This window comes from Ischnura elegans, chromosome 7 (genome assembly GCF_921293095.1).
Source record: "Ischnura elegans chromosome 7, ioIscEleg1.1, whole genome shotgun sequence".
In the NCBI taxonomy this organism is placed as follows: Eukaryota; Metazoa; Arthropoda; class Insecta; order Odonata; family Coenagrionidae; genus Ischnura; species Ischnura elegans.
This window is the reverse complement of record NC_060252.1, coordinates 67,042,835-67,064,848: the sequence shown is the minus strand read 5'-3', so window position 1 is coordinate 67,064,848 and position 22,014 is coordinate 67,042,835. Positions and strand designations below refer to the sequence as shown.

Here is a 22,014-nt window from a genome sequence, read left to right as displayed (position 1 = left end):
TGAGAATTGGCTCTGTATCAGATGAAGGTTAGCAGGGAATTAAGTTGTTATTTGCTATTGAATGAAATCAATTTAAGTATACTGGGACAAGCCATGGTGATAACTTTATGGGAGTCACCCGCAATGCCCAAATTGTGTGCAAAATCCGCAGGGAAAAAAATCATTCGCCCGGTTCCGGTATCCCAGTCGAGGCAAATAATTTTTTCTCTGTGGATTTGTCGCACGAATGAAATCAGTTCAAAAGTGGTATTATTCAGTGCATATTACCTGTGGTTGCAATATACAGTGTGTCCCAAAAATAATGACCCGATTTTAAATAAGATTATTTATTAGGAAGAAGGGCTTAACATCAACATATTGTATACTAAATTACTTACAAAAGACAAAAGTTTATAAAAAACCATCATAAATGTTCAATATGTCCTCCATTGGCTGCGCGGACGACATCTAGCCGATAGCTGAATTCATCCCAAACTGAGTGTAAGGTGTCTTCTGTCACTGAAGCTACAGCAGCTGATATTCATGTTTTCTGTTCATCAATGTCACGAGGTAAGGGAGGAACGTAAACACGCTGTTTAACATTTCTCAAAAGGAAAAAATCGTATGGTGTTATGTCAGGGGACCTAGGAGGCCAAGAGTGTAAAGCCTGTTCTCGCGGTCCTGTACGTCATCTTCAGCGAGACTGGCTGCACCTTATTGTTAGACCAATGGTCTAAAGGTTGCACGCTCCACATCAGCGCTCGTAGTGAAATTCAGCGGATTTTTCTAAAACTCTAAACAATGCCGATCACATCTGGTGCTGTTTCGCTTGCCTAGTGACATTCGTTTCAATATTATTACAAGTTAAAATCGGGTCATTCTTTTTGGGACACACTGTATAATGTTGATTGTTTTATGGTTTGAAAACATTTTTTTAAGGTATGTGCACTGAAAAATCATCAGTTGCAACCCTTTCACTGACAACTCAATGATGGCATGAGTCAGTGCCAGATCCAGAATAGGAACAGATAGGTGTTACCTCCCAGCAGGAGTTGTGGTCCTGGAGGTTATGAAATTGAGGAAAATGATTTTGAGAATTTCGAGGCTTATAACAACACTTTAAAGTTGTTTCATTACTAATTTTCCACCCATTGAAAAATACATAGAGACATGTGTGCCAACTATGCAGACAGTGAATGACATTGGACAGGTGTTCAGTTGTGGCATAATGGGATCGGTGCTGCAGCTCTTGAAGTTATCTGCAAACTCTTGGGTTTTCAGGGCTCTTCTTTCCTGTATTCCCAAATGACAAATTAACAAAATTACCATTCTCTTGGCAGTAAATTTCATGTAATCTGGAAGTTGACCCCAGAACTGGGATTAATGGAGATATTAGAGTTCTTATTCAAGGAGATTAGCATAGAATAGACAGTGTTGTACCTGTACGAAATAACTGGTAAGTGAGCAAAACATGTGAAAAAATTTCCTTAACAGAGTCACTAGCACGGCACACAGTGTGAAAAAAGGAAAAATAGTCATAGGGCACACTTTATGCTAATTTGAGTTATTCGAATTTTAGTGACATTGAAAGCAAATGATTTTTTTTCTATGTGGAGTCTTAGAATCCCTATTCAAGGAGATTAGCAAAGAATAAACAGTGGTGTACCTTTACAGAATCACTGTTAAGTGGACAAAACATGTGAAAAAAATTCCTTTGCAGAGTCACCTGCAAATCTCACTGAGTGTAAAAAGGGAAAATAGTCGTAGAGCATGCTTTGTGCTAATTTGAGCTATCAGGATTTAATTGTCATTGAAAGCAAATAATTTTTTTCTCTGTGTAGTTTTCATATCTGTATGCACCTGTGTCTTACAGTGTACAATTGAGTTACAACTTGGCAATAATATTTGGAGGAGGCATCTTGACAGCCCAGGATATTTGGACCATGATGACAAGGTGGAGAGGAATCCAGAGTTAGCGTTAGCCTACTCTCAACAAAAGGTAAAGTTGAACAATAGGGTTGTTTCCTATTATTTTTTATTGCCTTAATCGAAAGATTATTACTCCTGGAGTAGGTATTTCACGTCTTTAGATTTTTAAATTACAATATCTATTTTTTGCCATTAAACAAAAAGTGAAAATTTTCAAGCGCACGAAAACATGACGGCTAAGTATGAATGCTGGGAAAAGCCCGTGCGACGTCATTCTGGTTCCGGCTGCCACCATGTGAGACCACCTTGGTGCAAGGCTATGACTGCTGCTATGATGCAGGCTGCTAGCAGTAGCAGAGTACCCAGCTAGCAGGTAACGCTTGGCTTAAATAATGACTATTAATATCCTACCAAGCAAAGGAAACTTTCTGACCTTAGGCAATTTTAATAGGTGATTATTAAGAGATGTTTCCCTGAACTCTGTGACTCATGCATGCATTGGTAATCTCAGACAGTCTAAAACTCCTGACTACTCGTATAGCATCTAGGTCCCTGTGACGTCACGTGGAGTGGCATCGAATAAGCACCTATTAGGCCTTTATTGAGGTTAAAATTGACCATTAACATTCGTCTAAACTGGGATTTCTAAAACCAAATAATTTATATATTATTAATACACTAAAGTTGGGTAATGAATTGCGATCAATGCCTTTCGTTTTCTTTGATGAAGGAAACTACCCTATTACATACATCCATTCCGTTGGTGGTGGCACTAACCCATGCAAGACCCAAACACGAAGGCTCGGGATTGACAAGCGAGGACATTTCCCCACTACCACCAAGGCTGGTATATGTGCTATTAAAGGAGGCTATATGATGAATCAAAACCATGCCCAAGTATTTTTTAGTCTATGTTATATTTTTGGTGACCATTTTGCTTAAGGAATAATGTTTTGCATGGGTATGCGAAGGAAATTATTTTGAAAGCATTCTAATGTCTAAAAAGTCAGGATAAATTATTCAAATATATGTGCTTTGGGTACCAATGGAAACATTTCTAACTAATGTTGCCATTACATTCCTCCTTTTTACATTTACTCCTTTTTAATTCCTCATTACATTTCATTCCTATTTAGCTCTCCAGCTTCATCGAGATTTAATCACATCCATTTAGATTTTTTAAATAAACTGTATTAATCTATAGCCATTGTAGAGAAATGAATATGTACCTTAGTTAAGCTATATTCTTACCAAAAAATAAATAATTTTCCTTCAAATTTGAAATATTTATAGCATATATGGTTGTGTATTTTAGTTGTACATATATTAATCCGCTAGATCCCTCCCAATCGTCATGCCATTGCCGAGATTATAATTATGTGTATGAGAGTAAGATTATTGGTATAAATCTGAGACTCACAGAGGTTGCATTTGGAGAGATACAGTGAACAGAACAGTTTGAAGCTTTCAAGTTTTTTGCAGTACATATTTGTTGTGGTATTTACCTGCCTAAAACTCAAAGAAATCAGCATAATAGATTGTAATGAAATACCACATTAAAATTCAGTGAATCCTTCCTCTTACCATTGTTACAGCTATGTAGCAAAACCACATACATACATGTGTACATATATGTAGCGGAGACAGTGCTCTAATATTATTTTCTTGTATAAGCTATTAAATAACCTCGTTGATTCCCCTGTCCTACTAAGAGAAATATTCTTGAAAGTTCCTTCTTATTCCACTAGAGGTGACAACCTTTTTGACAATAGCCATCACTCACGCAACTATACCCATTTTTCCCCATTGCAGCAAATAATGCGTGACGGCAATTTATGTCTCAAAGTGGACCTATTTTTTGATTCCTTACCTTCTGTAATGAGGTACCTGAAAGGATTACCAGATAAGATGTTTACTTAATACTTAATTACCTATTTAATATGTATACTATTGTCATTGTTGTGAAATCTTATAGCATTTTATAAAGAATTTTAAGCTTTGTAATTGGGCTTCAGCCCGTTAATTAATAAATTATGAAATTATGTATGCTGTTTACACATACGTATGTATTATGAGAGTATCCTGACACTTTATGCAACCATCAATGCTCGGGTGTACTGTCGTGTTGCCTAAACTATAAAGGGAGGGCACCTCATTGTCTATCCCCATCTTTCGAGTGGATTGATCTCCATGAGTGAGTTACTGCCGGTGATTTGAAGACAAATTGTACCTTAACACATTATTGTTTGCTCACGTAAAAGTACGAATACCGTATATGTCTTAATATAGTCCCCCCTTTTTTTCCAAAAATGCCTGTGGTTAAAGTAAAGAAGGGAATAGTATATTCAAACGCATTTTTTTAACTTTTCCTGAAATTGAAGCCTCAAAATTAGGGGGGGACTATATTCGGAGAAATACGGTACATATCCGCATTCAGCGGTCGTAGTCCAGTGACGTGTTTTTATGTTTTTTTGCTTTTTGATTAGTGAAGCCGCTCTGCAAAATTATTTTGGCTATTTGCACAAAGCCATTGTTCTTGCAAAACATAAATAAAAAATAAACATTAAAAATACATGTTTATAATAAAAATGTGCATTTAAAAACATGCACAAGTTCTCAAGCTGTGTGAGTTTAATCGTATACGAGTGCCTTCCCCGCAAATATCCTATGATTTGCCAGCCTCAAGGGCTAGTCAAATGTAAAGGGCGCCGGACCAAGAAGTGTTAAGGTTGAGGTAAATTTTTGCATGGACTGAAAAATAAAGTCAATGGCTTTAAATAAATTACCCTTGACAGTGGTACAGAAGCTCCGAAACTCATTTTAAATGCATAAAATTATTTTATTACCATAGCTATAATTTTGCTGTAAATAATCTCAAACTTATATTTATTGATTGCATTCGCTTTGCAGTCATTTGGATGACATGTTATGAAACCTGAGAAAAATATCATTAGTGATTCATAACAACTCCATCCCCATAGGTTCATAATTATTTCTTCACTTCTTGATGATGTAACATGATAATGCTGAAATCTGCTTAGTGATTTCTACAGAAGGCAACGAAGAGTGATATGGATAAATTTCATTTCAAAGGTTCTCTTCCCCATCCTGTCTACTGACTCTTACCGTCATCAATCATGAACATTTGCAGAAGAGAACCCAGAAAACTCAATTCATCCTTTCTATTGACATATTAATCGACCTTCACTATGATGAACCTTTGATTAAGTAATTTATGGAAGATTAATTTCAATTCCCTCCTTCATAAATGCTCAAGATGTTATGATTTCTCATCACTGGCTATCTTTGGCATGTATCTATGTTGTAATCCAGTGTTTGATTACCACATTAGATATCCTCCGCTGATAAAATAAAATTAAAAATTCAATTGCTTTCCTTATCTTTTTCTTGATAGTGTCTTGCTTGGATTTTCTAGGCCACAAATGCTTTTCATGACTACCTAGGTTATGATCACTCTTATCTTTGATGAGCAAGGTCATAGCCAGAAAACAAATTTTGGGGGGGTGTGCATATAGGGGTTATAGAAGGGGTTCATGCTGAGGGATTTCATTTAGTGGACTGTATTACCCTACTGTTTTGTAAGGTTAGAACCTGGTGACCCCATCCTCCTCTGCTTGTTATAACCTTGGCAATGATAATGTGTACTTTGCAACTCATTGCTCGATTTCCACATAGGAATATCCTCCATGGATTAAGTTGACGTAAAAATGCAATCGCTCACTTTATCTACCTGTTATTTCATAATTTCTTCCTTCAATTTTCTTGGCTTTGTAGCCTTTCCCAGCTTACTTTAGTCATTATTCACCTGTTGAATGGCAAGTTCGTTCGAGGTGAGTACAGTTCGATTGTATGTATACTCAAGTAAAATAAGCTATTTTTCAGTCCAGGTTTGATATATATTGCATTTTTTAATGGAAATAACTTTCAATATTGTGAACCATCACTGTTGCATAGTCAAGTATTTAATGAATGAAGAGCTGCAATTTTATTCCTTTTTTATTATCTTGTCTTACTTGAAGAATGCAAGAGTAAGTGATTTTGACTTTGTATAAGGGATCATTACTGAACCAATTATGTACCATGAAATGATGTTTTACAAATTTTCATCATGTGGAATCTTGCAGATGTTCTATCATGCGAATGTATTTCTAAATCTCACATTAGTTGCCATTACAAGAAATTCACCTGGACTAGGATTGAACCATGATTAGCAAAATCTGTAAGAAGGCTCATGTGCATCCATACAAAAAGTTTATTTGGGCTAAGCATTCGAAGAAAAATTTCTGTTGGAATTAAACTCCACGAAGGATCTGCCTAGCTAACTTAAGAGAAACTCAGCAGATTTAAAAGTGGCATACGCCTAATAGTACCTCTAAAAACAGTTATTAATTTCCTTTCATCCCGTCCCTCGAAGGTGAGAGACAGTGCAGATCTTAATGAAGACCATGGTGACTCATCGGACACTAATCACTCAAGTCCTAATAGTAGGGCTGCTGTGGGGAGTGACCACAGAGGCCAAGGTCATCCCTGGGAAGGTCAACCCTAGTCCAGTGGTAGATATACCTGGGCTGGGGAAAGTAGTGGGTACCACTGGTATTTCACACTTTAGCAAGAGAGAATATTTTTCTTACAAAGGGATTAGATATGCAGTGTCTCCCAGTGGTTCGAGGAGATTTCAAGTGAGTAGAATATGCCTAATATTTGACTATTATGTCTTTTTTTAACCAGTACCATGACACCACTGACAGTCAACTCTTGATTATTTGGCTTTTGATCACCAAGTTATTTAATTTCAGAATATGTATGCATACCTGTGTTTTTCTCCTCTCTTTACACTTTGAGAAACATTTAAGTGGCATAGAACTGATTACATGAAATTGAGATTATCTAAACAAAATGCACACATATTTACAAAGAAAGCCATATTCATCTGTTCATTATTTGGCCTCGTTAAGTAATATATTTTATGTTCAACATTAACTTTCTCGTTGGTGACTTTTTTGTTTCCAGCTATCCATGTTTTTTTAAATAACTGCAGTGTCTAATCATTCAATCATGAGCGTAAATAATTGAGAGTTCTCTGTGTTACCGATTCACGATTTATCCATAATAAAAATGAAAATTAGTGTCTTGGCGATATGGAAATGCTATGGAAAGCATAGGTGCTGCATGTATGGCACTCTGGGTGGCAGAGCTCAAGGTTCTCCTGATACTAGAGTCACAATATTTCATCCCATTTCGCCTTAATAGCAGGGATTATTAGGTAGACACCCAGAGTTGTGTCAAAATGGTTCCTCGGCCCATAACAATTGATCTGTAATTGTGGAATAGATAGTTTTATCCCAAGTATTTTGAGGATTCTTTAGATTTTTTTGCAAACTAATAAGACTCCAAGGTTCCTTCTTGTCTTTGTGTATAAATTCATAAACCTGTGCAAAACTGGTTAATTTGAGAATTGCTGAGCTGCTCATGAGTCACATGATGCCCTGACTTTTGCAAAAGTAGGTGTATAGTAATAAGGTCTCTTCACCTCAGTGGACAATCCAAAGAGCCTGGCATTCTCATAATGATATGACAAGAATTCTTTCATAAATTTCATCTGTCTCTCAAGGAAAAGGCACCATTGGATCAGCATCCTTGATGATTCGTACTGCCTTTTTTTCAAAACAAAGCAAAATATTTGAGGGTGAGCTCTCTTCCAGAATACCTTTCTCACCAATATGTTGCACAAAAATAAACGTGATCACTTGGAGCATTGTGATGGATCCAAGTATTAAGGAAATTGGAATTAAATTTTCTCTATCGTCATTCTCTCTTCTCTTGACTTCCTCTCTAATTCTATGCGTGGAGTTGAAAATTTAAGGAATTCAAGGATTGAGTTGATTTTTCACTAATGCATACATATGTATATTTATTGTCCAATAGCCCCCAGAACCGTCAGGGCCATGGAATGGTACTTTTGAGGCCACCCATTTTGGACAGAAGTGTCCTCAGACAGGAATTTTCAGGGATGCCAGAACAAAACTTCGTGGATGGGATGCTTTGGAAGTGGCTGTGGAAGAAGAGCTGATCAAGAGAGGTGAAATATCACCAAAAGCTAATCGAGAAAAGGATATTGAGGACTGCTTATTTGTGCATATCTATACCCCAAAGGTGAGTAAAAAGGTTACATACAGCATATGTCTGAATAAAGTCCCCCCTTTTTTTCCAAAAATGCCTGTGGTAAAAGTGAAGGGGGGGACTATATTCAAACGCATTTTTTTAACTTTTCCCGAAACTGAAGCCTCAAAATTAGGGGGGGGGGACTATATTCAGAGGGGGACTATATTAGGAGAAATATGGTAATTAACATTAGGTATTGCATTTATTATTATACTAGTGGGGTTTACTTGTTGGAAAGTATGGATTGTATGATTAAAAGAAGGGATGGGTATGTCCAGTTTATGGTTACATCATTTCCTGAGCTTTGAACTGAAATCAGAACTGAAGCTGAAAAAAATTGATGAAGAAAAAATTTACTCAAAATCCAATTTGAAAACCATGCTAGAGTACAATTTAGGGTCTTGGAGGGTTATTGGAGCATGTGTTGAGCAAAGTAACTGCACCCTTTATAACAACACATCTGTTTATATAGGACACAAATACAAGCACATTGAAAATATGCACATTGACAGATGGCCATGGATTTGTATCGCCTTCGCACGTGGGCAGGCAGGTCTGACTCTCGCACACTAAGGGATGCTACTCATCAGTTAAGGGCAGTCGCCAATACCAATTATTCGATAATGTTTAAATACCAATATAGCTGTCTTTTAGCTGATGAATTTTATTTGAAAAGCTGTCTCCAATGCATTTATCAGCCATAAATTCAGAAATTTGATAAATTGTTTGGGCTATACAATTCAGAGCAAAAATTGCTTATACCTGTGGCTGAATATATATTAAAAATGTAGTGTTCACTGATATCATATACAAATAAGCATGAATCCATGGTCAACTTATTGTGTTACCAGCATTTTTTTTTCAACCAAAAATGCATTTCATTTTCAATAATTTACTCTTCCTAAAGAATTACTTACATTTTTGTAAGCATTGTGAAAATTTTAATAGACTTCTAGCGTCAATAACAACAAAGTTAGTGAACACTAGGTACTAAGACTGTAAGGCCAGAAGTCTGTTATATTTAACTCTAAATTTTCATTTAAAAATTGCTTGAATAAAATGAGGATTCATTTCAAAGTGTAAAAAAATGTAGTATTTTATAAAATTTATCATTGCAAAAACCAATGGCAATATAATCACTTTGCCACAGCCGTGAGGATGATCGTAAATGAGTGGGAGATCGGGTTTAATTGCCAAGGAGTGGCCCTAACGTCTCGCTAAGCTGGGTCTCAGGCCGGGCCTGAATGCATCTGACAATTGCTACCTCAGCAGTCACTTCCCTTCCCTCACATCGGCCAGAGCCGACTCCCGGTCGTTTGGGTTGAAAAATCCACGACAGCTATACCCGACGTCACTTCTTCTGCATATGAAGATACCCATCCACTCCACCTGATGTTCAGTGCAAAAGGGTTAATGAGATCATTTCATAAATTTTTGCAACATTTATTCTCATAGGTTGGTGTGGATGCAAAACTGCCTGTCATGATATTCTTCCATGGTGGAGCTTATGCTGGAGGATCTGCTTTGGTTTATGGGGCTCAACGATTAATGGACAAGGATGTGGTTTTAGTTGTCCCACACTACAGACTGGGACCTCTAGGTAATATTATCATTATTTCATTTTTAAATTTATCTACTATTTTCCCAATATTTTTCACCACTTCTGGGTAAAATTTTGCCTTTTCACACCAAACCTCTTACCTATGTGTTTTCGCAGTGTTGGTAGAGGAACAAAAATTTTCACCAACCAGGGCTTTATGAGTTTGCTTGTCCAACAATTAAAATGCCAGAAAGGACTTTTTTGTTGTACAATTTAAGTTATGGATAATTATTATATTTATCCCCTTTATCGCCTCACAAGATATAAAGGCGACTTGTCAGCATGCTAATATTTTAAGTAGGTATCTATAATGTGATCCCTCCCGGCAATCCTGTACCTTGCCCATCCTGTATTGAGTAAAATTGTGTTAACATTCTTCCACTAATGTGAAGACAGGTTGCTCCTCTCTCCGCCCACTGTGCCTGTGGCTATGTGGCTTTATTACGAGGGTTGTACCAAAAGTAAGGTTCCCATATTTTTTACAAATACAAAACTTAGTTTATTTATATTGATTTTCACATCGTTGAAAAGCTTACACTTTTGATTATTTTTCAACGTAGTCTCCATTTTTTTCGACGCACTTTTAAAGACAGTGGTCCAGCTTTTCTATCCCTAAGTTGAAGAAGTCTCCCGCCAACCCGTTGAGGAAGTGTGCGACCTCTGCTCGGACTTCATCGTCGCTCTTTAAGCGTTTGCCACAAGAGTTTTGTTTCAGGGATATAGTGAAATACCCACGCTTCATCTCCGGTGACGATAGAGACCAACAACTCTTCCCCCCCCCTAAAATTGTAGAAGAAATTTGCGAGTACAGTCAAGGCGTTGCTGCATGTGTCCGTCAGTCAGCACACGGGGGACCCAGAAATCACACATCTTGCAATAACCTAACGTTTCTGTTAAAGTTCTTTCAATTGTGCTGTGGGAAGCTTCAGGAATGCGTTAAACAAGTTCACGGACAGTGACCTTCCGATCTTTGAGCAGCTCACTGTTGATCTTCTGGACAATCCAAAACCGGCAGTCTTCCACTCCGTTCTTCATCGTGAACTTCCGTGCGGCCCTCGGCAAAAGCCCTGCAACATTTGCGGACGAGCTGAAAGGACATGCACTCTTCACCATAAAGTTCAGTCAGTTGCTGATGAATCTCCAATGGCAGTAACTTCCTTGCAAGGAGAAATCGGATTACTGCTCGATCCTCACACTTGGCGGGATCGGGGATAATCACTTTCATTGTTGACGGTTGCTAAGCCAATAATGAGCGACACAGTGAATTGCGGACTGGCGGACTCGAGAGTAGGGGAACCACTGTGCACGGCAATGTTGTGGGATTTAGCTTATCACCTTCGCTCAACATTGTAGCTCATTGGGAACCTTACTTTTGGTACAACCCTCATATAAAGCAGTTCACATGGAAATTTTTTTAATAAATATTTTTTGTGCTAATGTTTAAAATATTTCTCTCGATATTTATTGAATGCAGTGTGATTTTACTCACTCATAGTTTGAAATCAGGCTGAACACATTCTACTGTTGATGGTGAAATAGATTTTAGAATGACTTAGTATGACTCCATTAGGCTTGCATTTGAGTCCATTTGCTTGGGATTGATGATAAAATGACATCAGCTGACTCTCAAGTTTCCATGAGTTTAGCTAATCAGTTAATTATCAGCATGCCATGTGTGCAATATTGTAGTTTCATTTCTTCCTTTGTCATCTGCTCTGTCCCATTGATGCAGGAGGATTCTTCAACACCGCTACACTTTTATAAGATATTGAGTGACGTGATTTGGCACCACACTGAATAGCTGTAACACTCTTACGTACCATATTGCTCTAAATATAGCAGCCCCCAATTTTATAGAACTCAATTTTGGAAAAAGTGAGACACAAGCACTTGAATATAGTAACTCCCAATTCATAATTTTCTCCTATAGATGTTAGAAAACTAGGGGGTACTAAACTCAGAGAAATATGATAGACAACTGTTTTGAACAACCCCCCCCCCAATTGTCTTGAAATTATTTTTCATTCAAATTCACATATTTTCATTTTTTAGGTTTCCTATCCTTGCAGACAGATGACATAGCTGGTAATGCCGGTCTACTGGATCAAGTTCTTGCCCTTGAGTGGGTTCGAGATCACATCAGTGTGTTTGGTGGAGATCCAAATTTGGTCACAATCTTTGGAGAGAGTGCCGGAGGTGCCAGTGTTGGCTATTTGCTACTCTCTCCTCTGGCAAGAGGTTAGTTTTCACAGAATTCCTACACAGTGATTTTGAGCTGGGCCACTTGGAGAAATTACACCCAACTAGGTCCATGTCTCATATTACATAAAAGAACGCTAAAGTAAGTACTAACGAGGGCCTCACGGGTGGTGTACTGCTCATGCAATAATCTACATCTACATACTACCCCTCAAGCTGCCTAAAAGGCATGTGGAAGGGGGAGGTAGGATACCAGCCATTTGCTTATAAAAAGGAAATGCTCTAACGAAATTATGACTGGCATTTATTAAAGTCCTTAATATCTATCCATTCGGCAAAACATCTCTCTTAATTTATTGCTTCTGTCGGACCAGGAAATATAGTGTGGCTCTAATATTATGTTCTCCATGTCACTATTAAAGATATCCATTCTTAATTGTTCAAACAATCTAAGCCTAGCGTGCAGCCTCTGAGTCTCCCATCCTAACTCCCTTAACATCTGGGTAACGCTGTCTGTATGCCCGGAGAAGATTTTGACAAACCCTGCAGCCTTCCTTTGTATTTTATTCAGTTCACAGAATAAGTTTTTCTGCACTGGATCCCTTACGCTCCCTGCATATTTATGGTGCGGTCACATGAGTGCAAAATGACACCTTTCTTTTACTTTCTCATCCAAAAATCTTCCCACAATATGCTTGACAAATCCTAATTCCTTCAGAGCTATGCCGCAAATATTCCTTACATGTGTTCCCTAGTGAGAGGCTCGAGGTTATCATAACTCCTAGGTACTTCACTTTGTCTGTTGCCTTTATGTTAATACAATCCACAGTAGGGAGTATCTCTTTGAGTGGAGGTGTATGGGAAGGCTAAAAAATGTGGAATGAAATGAAAGCACAGGTATAACTTTTATAAATTCCTCCCTCTGATTTGATAAAAATTTCTGTTGGGTGGTATCAGCAGGTCTCACTTCAATCTTGCTATTCTTGTAACAAAATCGTTACGATGGATGAAGAACTAACCTTTCCACATTACAGTTGAAGAAAGTATAGTGGTTTACTTCTCTTGAATAATAAATAATGACTATGTTAAATTACACCACTGGCATTTCCCACAAAAGTTACCAGCACTGGAAGTCTTCTCTGCTCTTGACTCAGGATGGCATTGCAGTCATATCAATGAAAAATATCATAATGGTGGGAAAAACTATGCTTAGTATGTCATTATCATTCCATAGCATATTGATTAATTTTATCTAATGAAGGTACATTACATTAAAGTTTTTATCTTGAAGCTAATTGGATTTTAAATGTCTTCTCCAGCAGTATTATAAACATAATTCCTAAGTATTTGCCATATTGTAGTGTTTACCTTACAGTCACAGTTTAACCTACTCATTTTATCTGTCAGATTCCTCTTCAGTGACCACTACATATATTGAAATCATGTTTTTGAAAGCATGAAAGATGTGTCAACAGGTCTCTGCGAATATTTTTCCAAGTCATTGGATGCTCAATGAGTGATAAATTAGTTTCAGGAGTACATAGATGATTTACTCAACCCTAAATATAGTTTTAACCAGCGACTTGGATCAATGATTTTTCTGAATGGAAACGAATTGTGAACCAAGGTTTTGAAATCCACTTTAATCATTTGAGTATTTTTCACTTATTTGGACTAACTCTACTAGGAAATTATGTCTCTCTATATCATTTTAACCAAACAGGTCTCTTTCATCGTGTGATTGGTGAAAGTGGATCATCTCTCGCTGCATGGGCTATTGATGATATTCCGGAGTTTCATACTGTGAATATTGCTGCTGAAGCAGGTTGCAATGTTACTGGTGCTGATAGTGGCAAAGGTGATCTCACTGAAGTTACTCGATGCCTGCAAACAGTTGATGCAATGAAACTAACGAGGGCTTACCAAACCTATAAGGTGAAGTATCACGGAGTGTCGTTGGTGGAATCTGGCCTTATGATCATAGTCATACTCATTAACACATTCAATTAAGGTGATCTTTTCTACCTGTCCTTATAACAGCTTCTTGAGTTGAAGAGATTGTTCCTCTCAGTGAATTTTTGCTTCCTCCTTCTGTTACTCCTAGAAATTGTCTTGGTTACCTCCAGTGGCTATGCCACTTTTCATAACCAAGAAAACCCTTGGTTACGTCCAGTGGCTATGCCGGACATAACCAAGGGTTCTCTGGGTTACAACACCTTCCCTTTAAAAGAGGTGCCAAAAACGAGTAAGATGGCTTCAAGAAATAAAATAGTAATAAAGTTTCTCTCTTTTGAGTCTTAAAAATCAGTTTTCAGCATCAAAAATCACAAAATTTTCTAAAGGAGTACCCCTGAACCCCTTTTTGCCCTGGGATGCGTTCCATACACCCTAGAAGGGGACTGAAGTCTCTGGTAAACTCCCTTATTTCAAAATCCTGGCTACATTACCAGTGATTGTAAAGCATGGTGCTCAAGTTTAGTCATCACGTGAGTGGTGGGTGGCCTGCTAGCAGGGTCCTATTATTTTTCATGAAATTTTACCTGAATGGTTAAAACGACTCTTAAAAATAGTGAGGCCAGTACTGGGGACCCTGGGGTCTTTTGGCACCTTCCATTTTCCTTGAACCCTGTGAGTACGTGAACTGTAAAGAACGAAATTAAGGAACACACGAGATTCCCAGGTGGTCACTGCCCCAGGGGCGCAGCTAAGAATTAGGGCCAGGGGGGGTTTTAGGCACAACTAATACTTTGAGGTGTGGGGGTATTGCATATATACCAGGGTAAGTGGGAGTTGCGGGGAACCCCTCCAGAAAATTTTTAATATTAATGGTTCAAAATGATGAGTTTTATGGTTCTCTGAGGGATATTTCATCAATCCTTACCCTCTTCTATAAGTGCCTAAATGCTAGAGCCATCTTAAAAGGGGGAGATGGGTGAGGGTGGGCAGGGATGAATGGAATCACCACCAACAGAGATTCTCCCAAACAAGCAAACTCATCTCTTATTTCCAATCGTTTTATGTCATTTCTTTAGCTAGAAACAGAACAGATGCCATTGCACCATTACCTTAAATCTTACCTTTTCTTAATAGTCTCCTTAGTATTTTTCATTTTGGTTTAGTCATCGGCAAATCCAGAGATGAGTGGACACTGCCTATTTTCACTACCATGTGAAACTTGATTGTTGATAAATCTTGTTTGTAATTTTTGTTCATAAAGTGTAATAGTTTTTCTAATTTTTTCGACTTTACACACTTCAAATAAAAATTTGAAATATATTTCAGACTGTAAATGTGTATTTATTATTCTATGACTTATCTTCAATGAAAAATTGAGAAAGGTAATTATTCTTTAAGTTTGACAAGGGAAGTGGCTCACCAGGAATTAATTACCAATTCTATTGAATTAATTAGCATCCCATCCATATCTTATTTTTATTATCATCCCTATTAATTTCCCTAAATGGAAAAACTTTCCGTCACAAAGTATGTATAATAAATGTTTCCAGGCAAAGGAGGAAAGAAGGGGTTATTCAGGATTTGGAGGATGCAGCCCTATAGTCCAGAGAGCTGGGAAAAAGAAATATATTGATAAGCATCCTTTGGATATACTTAAATCTGGAAATTACAGCAATGTGCCAGTAATGTTTGGTGCTAATAAAAATGAAGGCACCTACGTCATGGCAAGTGAGTAATCACGTAATTATAAGATATGAATGAGATGCACATTTAATATGCACTTGATTTCCAAATATCTCACTCTGTTTCCGAAGATAATTCTGTCACATCCACGAACCTTATCTCAAATATTATTTTCAGTCACATTTTTTAGCATTTGATATACAAGAAACTGATACTATATTTGTTTATATGTTTGAGATGTTTAGTAACTTCTGAGTATCAACATCCTTTCCCTACACTAAAATTAATGCTCTTAACTATCTGAGATGGTATGTTTTGGATGCCATTTATATAACTGCTTACTTTTCAGTTGTCTACGGTGGTTACATGGTACCCAATGGACTTGAGAATGATAAAAATTTCCTGCGTTATGGAGTTCCAGATAGTGCTTTCCGGTTATTTAGTGAGTATTGCAATAAAATTGTATTATTTTGGCTGGTAAATACCTATTACTGATGAAATGAAATTTTGAGTTAATATGTATGTATTAGGTAAAAATAGCACTGAATAATGTAATACATATATATAATGAAGAACAGACATTTTTAGATAATTTTGAAATAACCATGACATAAAGTAAAAAAAATAATTTGATTAATGATGTTGCAAATATTTGTAACATTTTTTCTTAAAAGATTCCACATTCCCACAAGTTTTTATATAGCCGGGTCGAATTTCATTCCATACAATGGTAGATCTGACAGTGAACGAATTATGGTAAATTGTAGTTCTATGTGACGGTGAGTAAAGGTTAGAAAGCAGATTAAACAATTCATGGAAAGTTTCTGCTGAAATTTGCAATCTTTGTTGGTTTTCCCAAAGGCAATCATGTGGCCAGGGAAAAGGAGCTCGGGAGACTCAAGCCTCCCCTTGAAATTTTTTCCTTTGTGGCAATTGCCCTCAATACATCCACAGAAGGAGACCATTAGCCAAAGGGCTCCTATCTTCTGACTATCCATTTTTCAAAAGAGTTACATTTTATGATTAAAATAACTCACATACGGGAGTATGCCGCGTGTCGTAAAGGAGATAGCCCCGACGTTTTGCGACCGACTGCTGGTCACTTTTTCTAGGGAATAATTTAAAAAGTGACCAGCAGTCGCTCGCGAAACGTTGGGGCTATCTCCTTTACGACACGCGGCATACTCCCGTATGTGAGTTATTTTAATCATCATGAGCCGCGAAAGCTTCAATCAAGAAAGTTACATTTTATGTTTGCTAACTGATCACTATGGAGAAACGTATGAATAATTCAATCTTATTTGCAATATGTGCATTTTTAGTGGTTAGAACTCAAGAAAGATTCAGTATGTGAAACTGAGGAATGAAATCAGTGAGGAGCAATTACAATATACCTATGTTGACAAGAGAAGAGTCTGGTGCTGCAGGCCTGCAGAATGTGCAATCAGTCTGATCATACACCTGGCAAACATGAAATGTAACTGTGCTGAGAAATGTAGTTTCAGAGGGTGGTTACCCCTTGGCTAGTGGTCTCTTCAGAGGATGTATTGTGGGCAGTCGCCAAAAGGAAAAAAATTCAGGCATGGCTGAAGTATTCTAAGCCCCCTCCTGTTCCTGTGGCAGCCTCTTACCAAGTGCTCGGAACCAGTGGTGGATCCAGCACAGGGAAAAGGGAGGACTAGGTGGAGGGGCTGGAGGGTAAGCTCTCAGCAGAAGTGGGGGTCTGAACAAAATTACCATTTTATCTAATGTAAAATGAATACAGGAAGGGTGGGCTATAGTCCCCCTAGTCCCTCTCTGGATCCGCCGCTGCTTGGAACTGCAGTATGCATATCTGTGGAAGGAGGTGGTTTGAATTGCATTATGTCTAATAGGGTAGTTTCTTTCATCATAGAAAACGAAAGGCAATGATTGCGATTCGTTACCCACCATTAGTGTATTCATAATATACAAATTATTTGGTTTTAGAAATACCGGTTTAGACGAATGGCAAGGGTCAATTTTATCCTCATTTGAAAAAGGCCAGATTGGCGCCCATGCGATGCCACTCCACGTAACGTCACAGGGACTTAGTTTCTACACGAGAGGATAGGAGTTTTACATCGTCTGAGGTTACCAATGTATGCATGAGGCACAGAGCTTAGGGAAACATATCTTAATAATCACCTATTAAAACTGGCTAAGGTCGGAAATTTTTCTTCGTTTGATAAGGTATTAATAATCCTTATTTAAGCCAAGCGCTACCAGCTAGCATGGTACTCAGCTACCTGCTAGCATCCTGCGTCGTATCAGCGCTCAGAGCCTCGCCCCAAGGTCACCTCACTTGCGGCAGTGGGAAGCAGAACGACGTCACGCGGAGTTTTTCCCGGCATTCATACTTACCCGTCGCGTTTTCGCACGCTTGAAAATTTTCACTTTTCATTTAACCGCGAAAAATAGATATCGTCATATAAAAATCTAAAAGCGTGAAATACGTACTCCAGGAGTAATAATCTTTCGATTTAGGCATTAAAAAAATAATAGGAAACCACCCTATTATTTGGTCATCGTATCATGTGAGAATAGGCGATCACTCTGGTCAGAACACTTGGTACTAGTCAAGGGATAAATCTTCCCCTCCAGCTCCTCATTTTCTTGCTTTTCTAACATGAGCTACCAAGGCCATTTCTGGGGGAAAAATACTTTTGGGGGTTTGACTTGGAGAGGGGGCGGAGGGTTACATTTCAGGGGGTTAAGCTGGAGAGGTTCCAATCTATTTTAATTGCAGCATCAGAAATGAACTCACTTATATACCGTATTTGTCTGAATATAGCCCCCCCTTTTTTATCAAAAAATGCCAATGGTAATAGTAAAGAGGGGACTATATTCAGACTCATTTTAAAAATGTTTCCCGAAACTGAAGCCTCGAAATTAGGGGGGGGACTATATTCAGAGGGGGACTATATTAGGAGATATATGGTAATTGGCCATTTGTAGTATTATTTTTATTATGGTTATTTGTAGTTTAAAAATATCTCATAACTCAGACCATACCCAGCGGGTGGCAGGGGGGTGCGGGGGTCATTGCCCTCCCCTAGAGGCAATAATAAATTTATGTAGTTCAAAACAAAAGTTATGAACAAATTTTATTTTGGAGAAAAATGGTATTAGTATAAGGCATGGAACTAAGAGCATTTCAAGCAAATAATTACAAAAAATAATAAATTGCTGTCATAATTTCCTTTAAAATTTTGGTTTCATTAACCTTTTCTTTGCAAAATAGTTACAACTTAAACGACCACGGCCTATTTTGTCCCCCCACCCCTCTTGTTTTGATTCTGGGCAAACCCATGACTCAGACATGTTAAGAAAACTATCATGTTTGCTATATTTTTATTTAGTTTTAAAACAAATATTTCTACTGATGTTGATTCAACTTAAAAACCTAATGTGATCTATTTTGCATTGATTGGAATTTTTTTACAAAGACGTTTCAATTTGGTTTGATACAAACTACAAATCCCTGATTGGTGGAGCAGCTGAACTTTCCTTCTTTTGAAACTGAACCAAAAATGACACATTCTCAATGGCTCACACTGGGAAATCCACATTTTCTTTCCACATAATTGACTGGAGGATGCTAATAAAATTCTTCAAATCACATACACATCTAATTACATAAATTTTATGCTGAAAATTTGTGAACAAAATGACAGCTATCTTTTAACAATACCCTTTCTTTCAATTTGTTTAGATTTGGAAGATCCGAATTACTGGCTCACCGATTCTTTACTGGGTCAATTCCTCAATCCTGATATTATGGGGAATTTTATTGAAATGTGTCCTGGAATGATAGATGTAAGTATTGGTCTAATTGATTGCAATTCCATTTCCACTTGATAACTGACATTCTCAGCATCAAACATTAATATTCATGCAAATATGATTAGGAATTAAAATTGACTTTAAGCAAATTTTAATCACAATTAATTATATCTTTATTAGGTGCTAGGGTCAGTATTTCTAAAAGGCCCACAACACCGCTTAGTTCAGTTACATTCAAAAAGGAACAACAGCTACCTCTATGCTTTTGATTACGAAGGGAAAACCAGCATGTGGAGTGCAATTGGAGACCCAAGTGCTCCGTTTGACGGAGGTATGTGTAAGAAGTTAACCTAAAATATTCATCAAAGGTACATATTTCAGTATTTGCTCTCAAATTTATTATGTGTTTTAAATTCCTTTGAATTACAAGAATATATTCCCAGGAGTCAATGCAAATTTCTCTATGCAAATGCTAATTTATCCTAGAATTTTCTGCCTCAATTAAGTATATAGAGAATATGAGTATGTACTGAAATTTTCACATGATAGAACTTGGGAAAGTTGGGGAAGGGAAAAAGTGGTGCCTAGTTTTCGCTGATTCATTCCAAGGCCTTACCTTGAGTAATGCATGTCTGTGCAAGCGTATTACATTTTCTAGACTACCACATGCCAGTTCTACATTCCCCACCATCCTCAGGGGCAAACCCATCATCACATGAAGGTTGTAGTTTTGAGAGGAGGCGGTTCATTTCTAGCTGCACCTTACCTTGCCCAGTGTGTGGAGAGATATTCATCCTTTTCACCTTGCTACATCAAAATGTCTAGGGCAGTGGCTAGATGTTCTCTAACTGGTAGAGATGTGTGGGCACTTATTGTTATATGTATACATACCATCAAGGGGCCACAGAAAGTTATGACATTCCTCCCCAAAAAGAGTGACCTTAATCTGTCCCTCATGAGTTTAACTAATGGAGAGAACCAAGAGCAGTGGCTGATTCAGGATAGGGACAAAGGGGGGGCTAGTTGGGGGATTAACCTCCCAGATGTAGTGGGGGTCTGAACAAAATTACCATTTTTTCTAGTTTAAATTGGATACTCCAAGGGGGGGGGGTCCTCCCTGGAGTCCTATAGACCCTCCCAGGTTCTGCCATTACCCAAGAGCATTTTATCTGCACTTTTGCTGATAATTCTTTGATCATTGGGAGTTCCACCTGACGTGAGTTAATTATTGATGTATGTACTAGAGCTCTATATTCTTTGTAGGTTACCCTTTCATTAGGTATCATATTTCTTTTATTCTGACAAACTCTCCAAATAATATATCAACATATTCTTTACCTCTAGAGCCTGATGAGATTCTCCCCTTCATGACCAGAATTTTTGTCAACCTAAATCATATCTTCAAGTCAATAGGTGGCTGCCTTCAAATTTCTTACATACCATGTAATCCTCTCATACCCTTTCCTTCCAACTTATTTGCTTCCTAAAATAACACTTAAATATGTTGCTGTTCTCTCCAGGAGTTTGCCATGCAAATGATCTACTGTATCTGTTCAGTATACCTCTGTTTGATCTCAATGAAGAGGATGACCAATTGTCCAAGAAGATGGTTGGAGTTTGGACAAACTTTGCTTACTATGGGTAATAAAAAGTTAACTTCTCCCTCAGATGAATGAATATTTTCCTTTCCACATGAATGGAGTAAAATAATTCTTCCCTTCTTGCTTTCGAGTGTTAAGAAGAAAATCTTAAGAAATATTTTATACTTCTGTCTTGATGACATTTCTCTCTTTTACTCTGGATAATCACGAAAAACTTGATAAATTTAAGATGCTTCCATTGCTTATGGGTTTAACCATGTCAATCAGTAAATTAAAATTTTTAATTTTTCTTTGCAATAGCAATTGATGAAATTTCACTGATGAAAGTTGTTTAGATTTTTCCTTTCATTCAATTAGATGGTTATACACGACTGAAGAATAATATTTGTCTTACAGGGAGCCAAATCCAGATAAATCTAAAATAGAAGGTGTTCCAGAGTGGAAGCCATATCACTATGGAGATGAATTCTACATGCGCATTGATAAAGAATTGATTGGCCTCAGGGATTTTACCCAAGAATACACAATGAGTATTAAGGAAGGCAAAATTTGCCACAAGCAATAGCAAAAGTTTCACATTATGTATTTATAATTACTTAATTTTATCCAATTTGAAAGATGTCATTCATAAATCCGGGAAAAAAAGTAACTTTCACTGTATGATGCAAAAACAATTGCATTGCCTATGATAAAAATTTCTTTTTCAGCAACAGTGAGCTTTGTTGAAGGCCAATTTTTTCGTATAGCAGTTGTAATGTTAACATTTTACTCTCAGAGATCAAAAAATTGAATTCTAAGAGATGCATTGTAAAAAAATGAATGAAAATATTTTGTAACCATTTCTGCAAATGAAAGTAAACTATTCCTGTTAAGAATACCTAAAATCATTAAATCCTGAAAAATTGCATTTTAGTCGATTTTCCAAAAATAAAAACTGCAGTAATCTTTAAGGTGGATCTCCAATGAAAGTTTTATATCTCCAGCAAACAATATTTAAAAGTTATTAATGAACATCTTAAAGCCATTTATATACATATACCAGATATTACCACTGTGAGACATTGCATATCACCATCACAC

General features: G+C 37.3%; 1 protein-coding gene across 1 annotated transcript; it reads left to right on the top strand.

The window, feature by feature from the left end:
* Window positions 1-5,603: 5,603 nt before the first annotated feature.
* On the top strand, window positions 5,604-21,809 carry LOC124162721 (juvenile hormone esterase-like). The gene is made up of 12 exons (XM_046539335.1): window positions 5,604-5,759; window positions 6,344-6,608; window positions 7,855-8,082; window positions 9,547-9,691; window positions 11,744-11,929; window positions 13,614-13,825; window positions 15,397-15,574; window positions 15,879-15,971; window positions 19,263-19,366; window positions 19,514-19,664; window positions 20,854-20,974; window positions 21,331-21,809. Exons 2-12 carry the CDS (start codon window positions 6,366-6,368, stop codon window positions 21,497-21,499), a joined length of 1,830 nt encoding a protein of 609 aa, XP_046395291.1. The 5' UTR covers window positions 5,604-5,759; window positions 6,344-6,365; the 3' UTR covers window positions 21,500-21,809.
* The last annotated feature ends 205 nt before the right edge of the window (window positions 21,810-22,014 follow it).

Excerpts from the sequence above, each read along its gene's own strand:
- LOC124162721 (XM_046539335.1), top strand. The coding sequence starts at position 6,366 with ATGAAGACCATGGTGACTCATCGGACACTAATCACTCAAGTCCTAATA. Across the intron at positions 6,609-7,854 it reads GTGGTTCGAGGAGATTTCAA|CCCCCAGAACCGTCAGGGCC; the intron begins GTGAGTAGAATA and ends ATTGTCCAATAG. Across the intron at positions 19,367-19,513 it reads TGTGTCCTGGAATGATAGAT|GTGCTAGGGTCAGTATTTCT; the intron begins GTAAGTATTGGT and ends TATCTTTATTAG.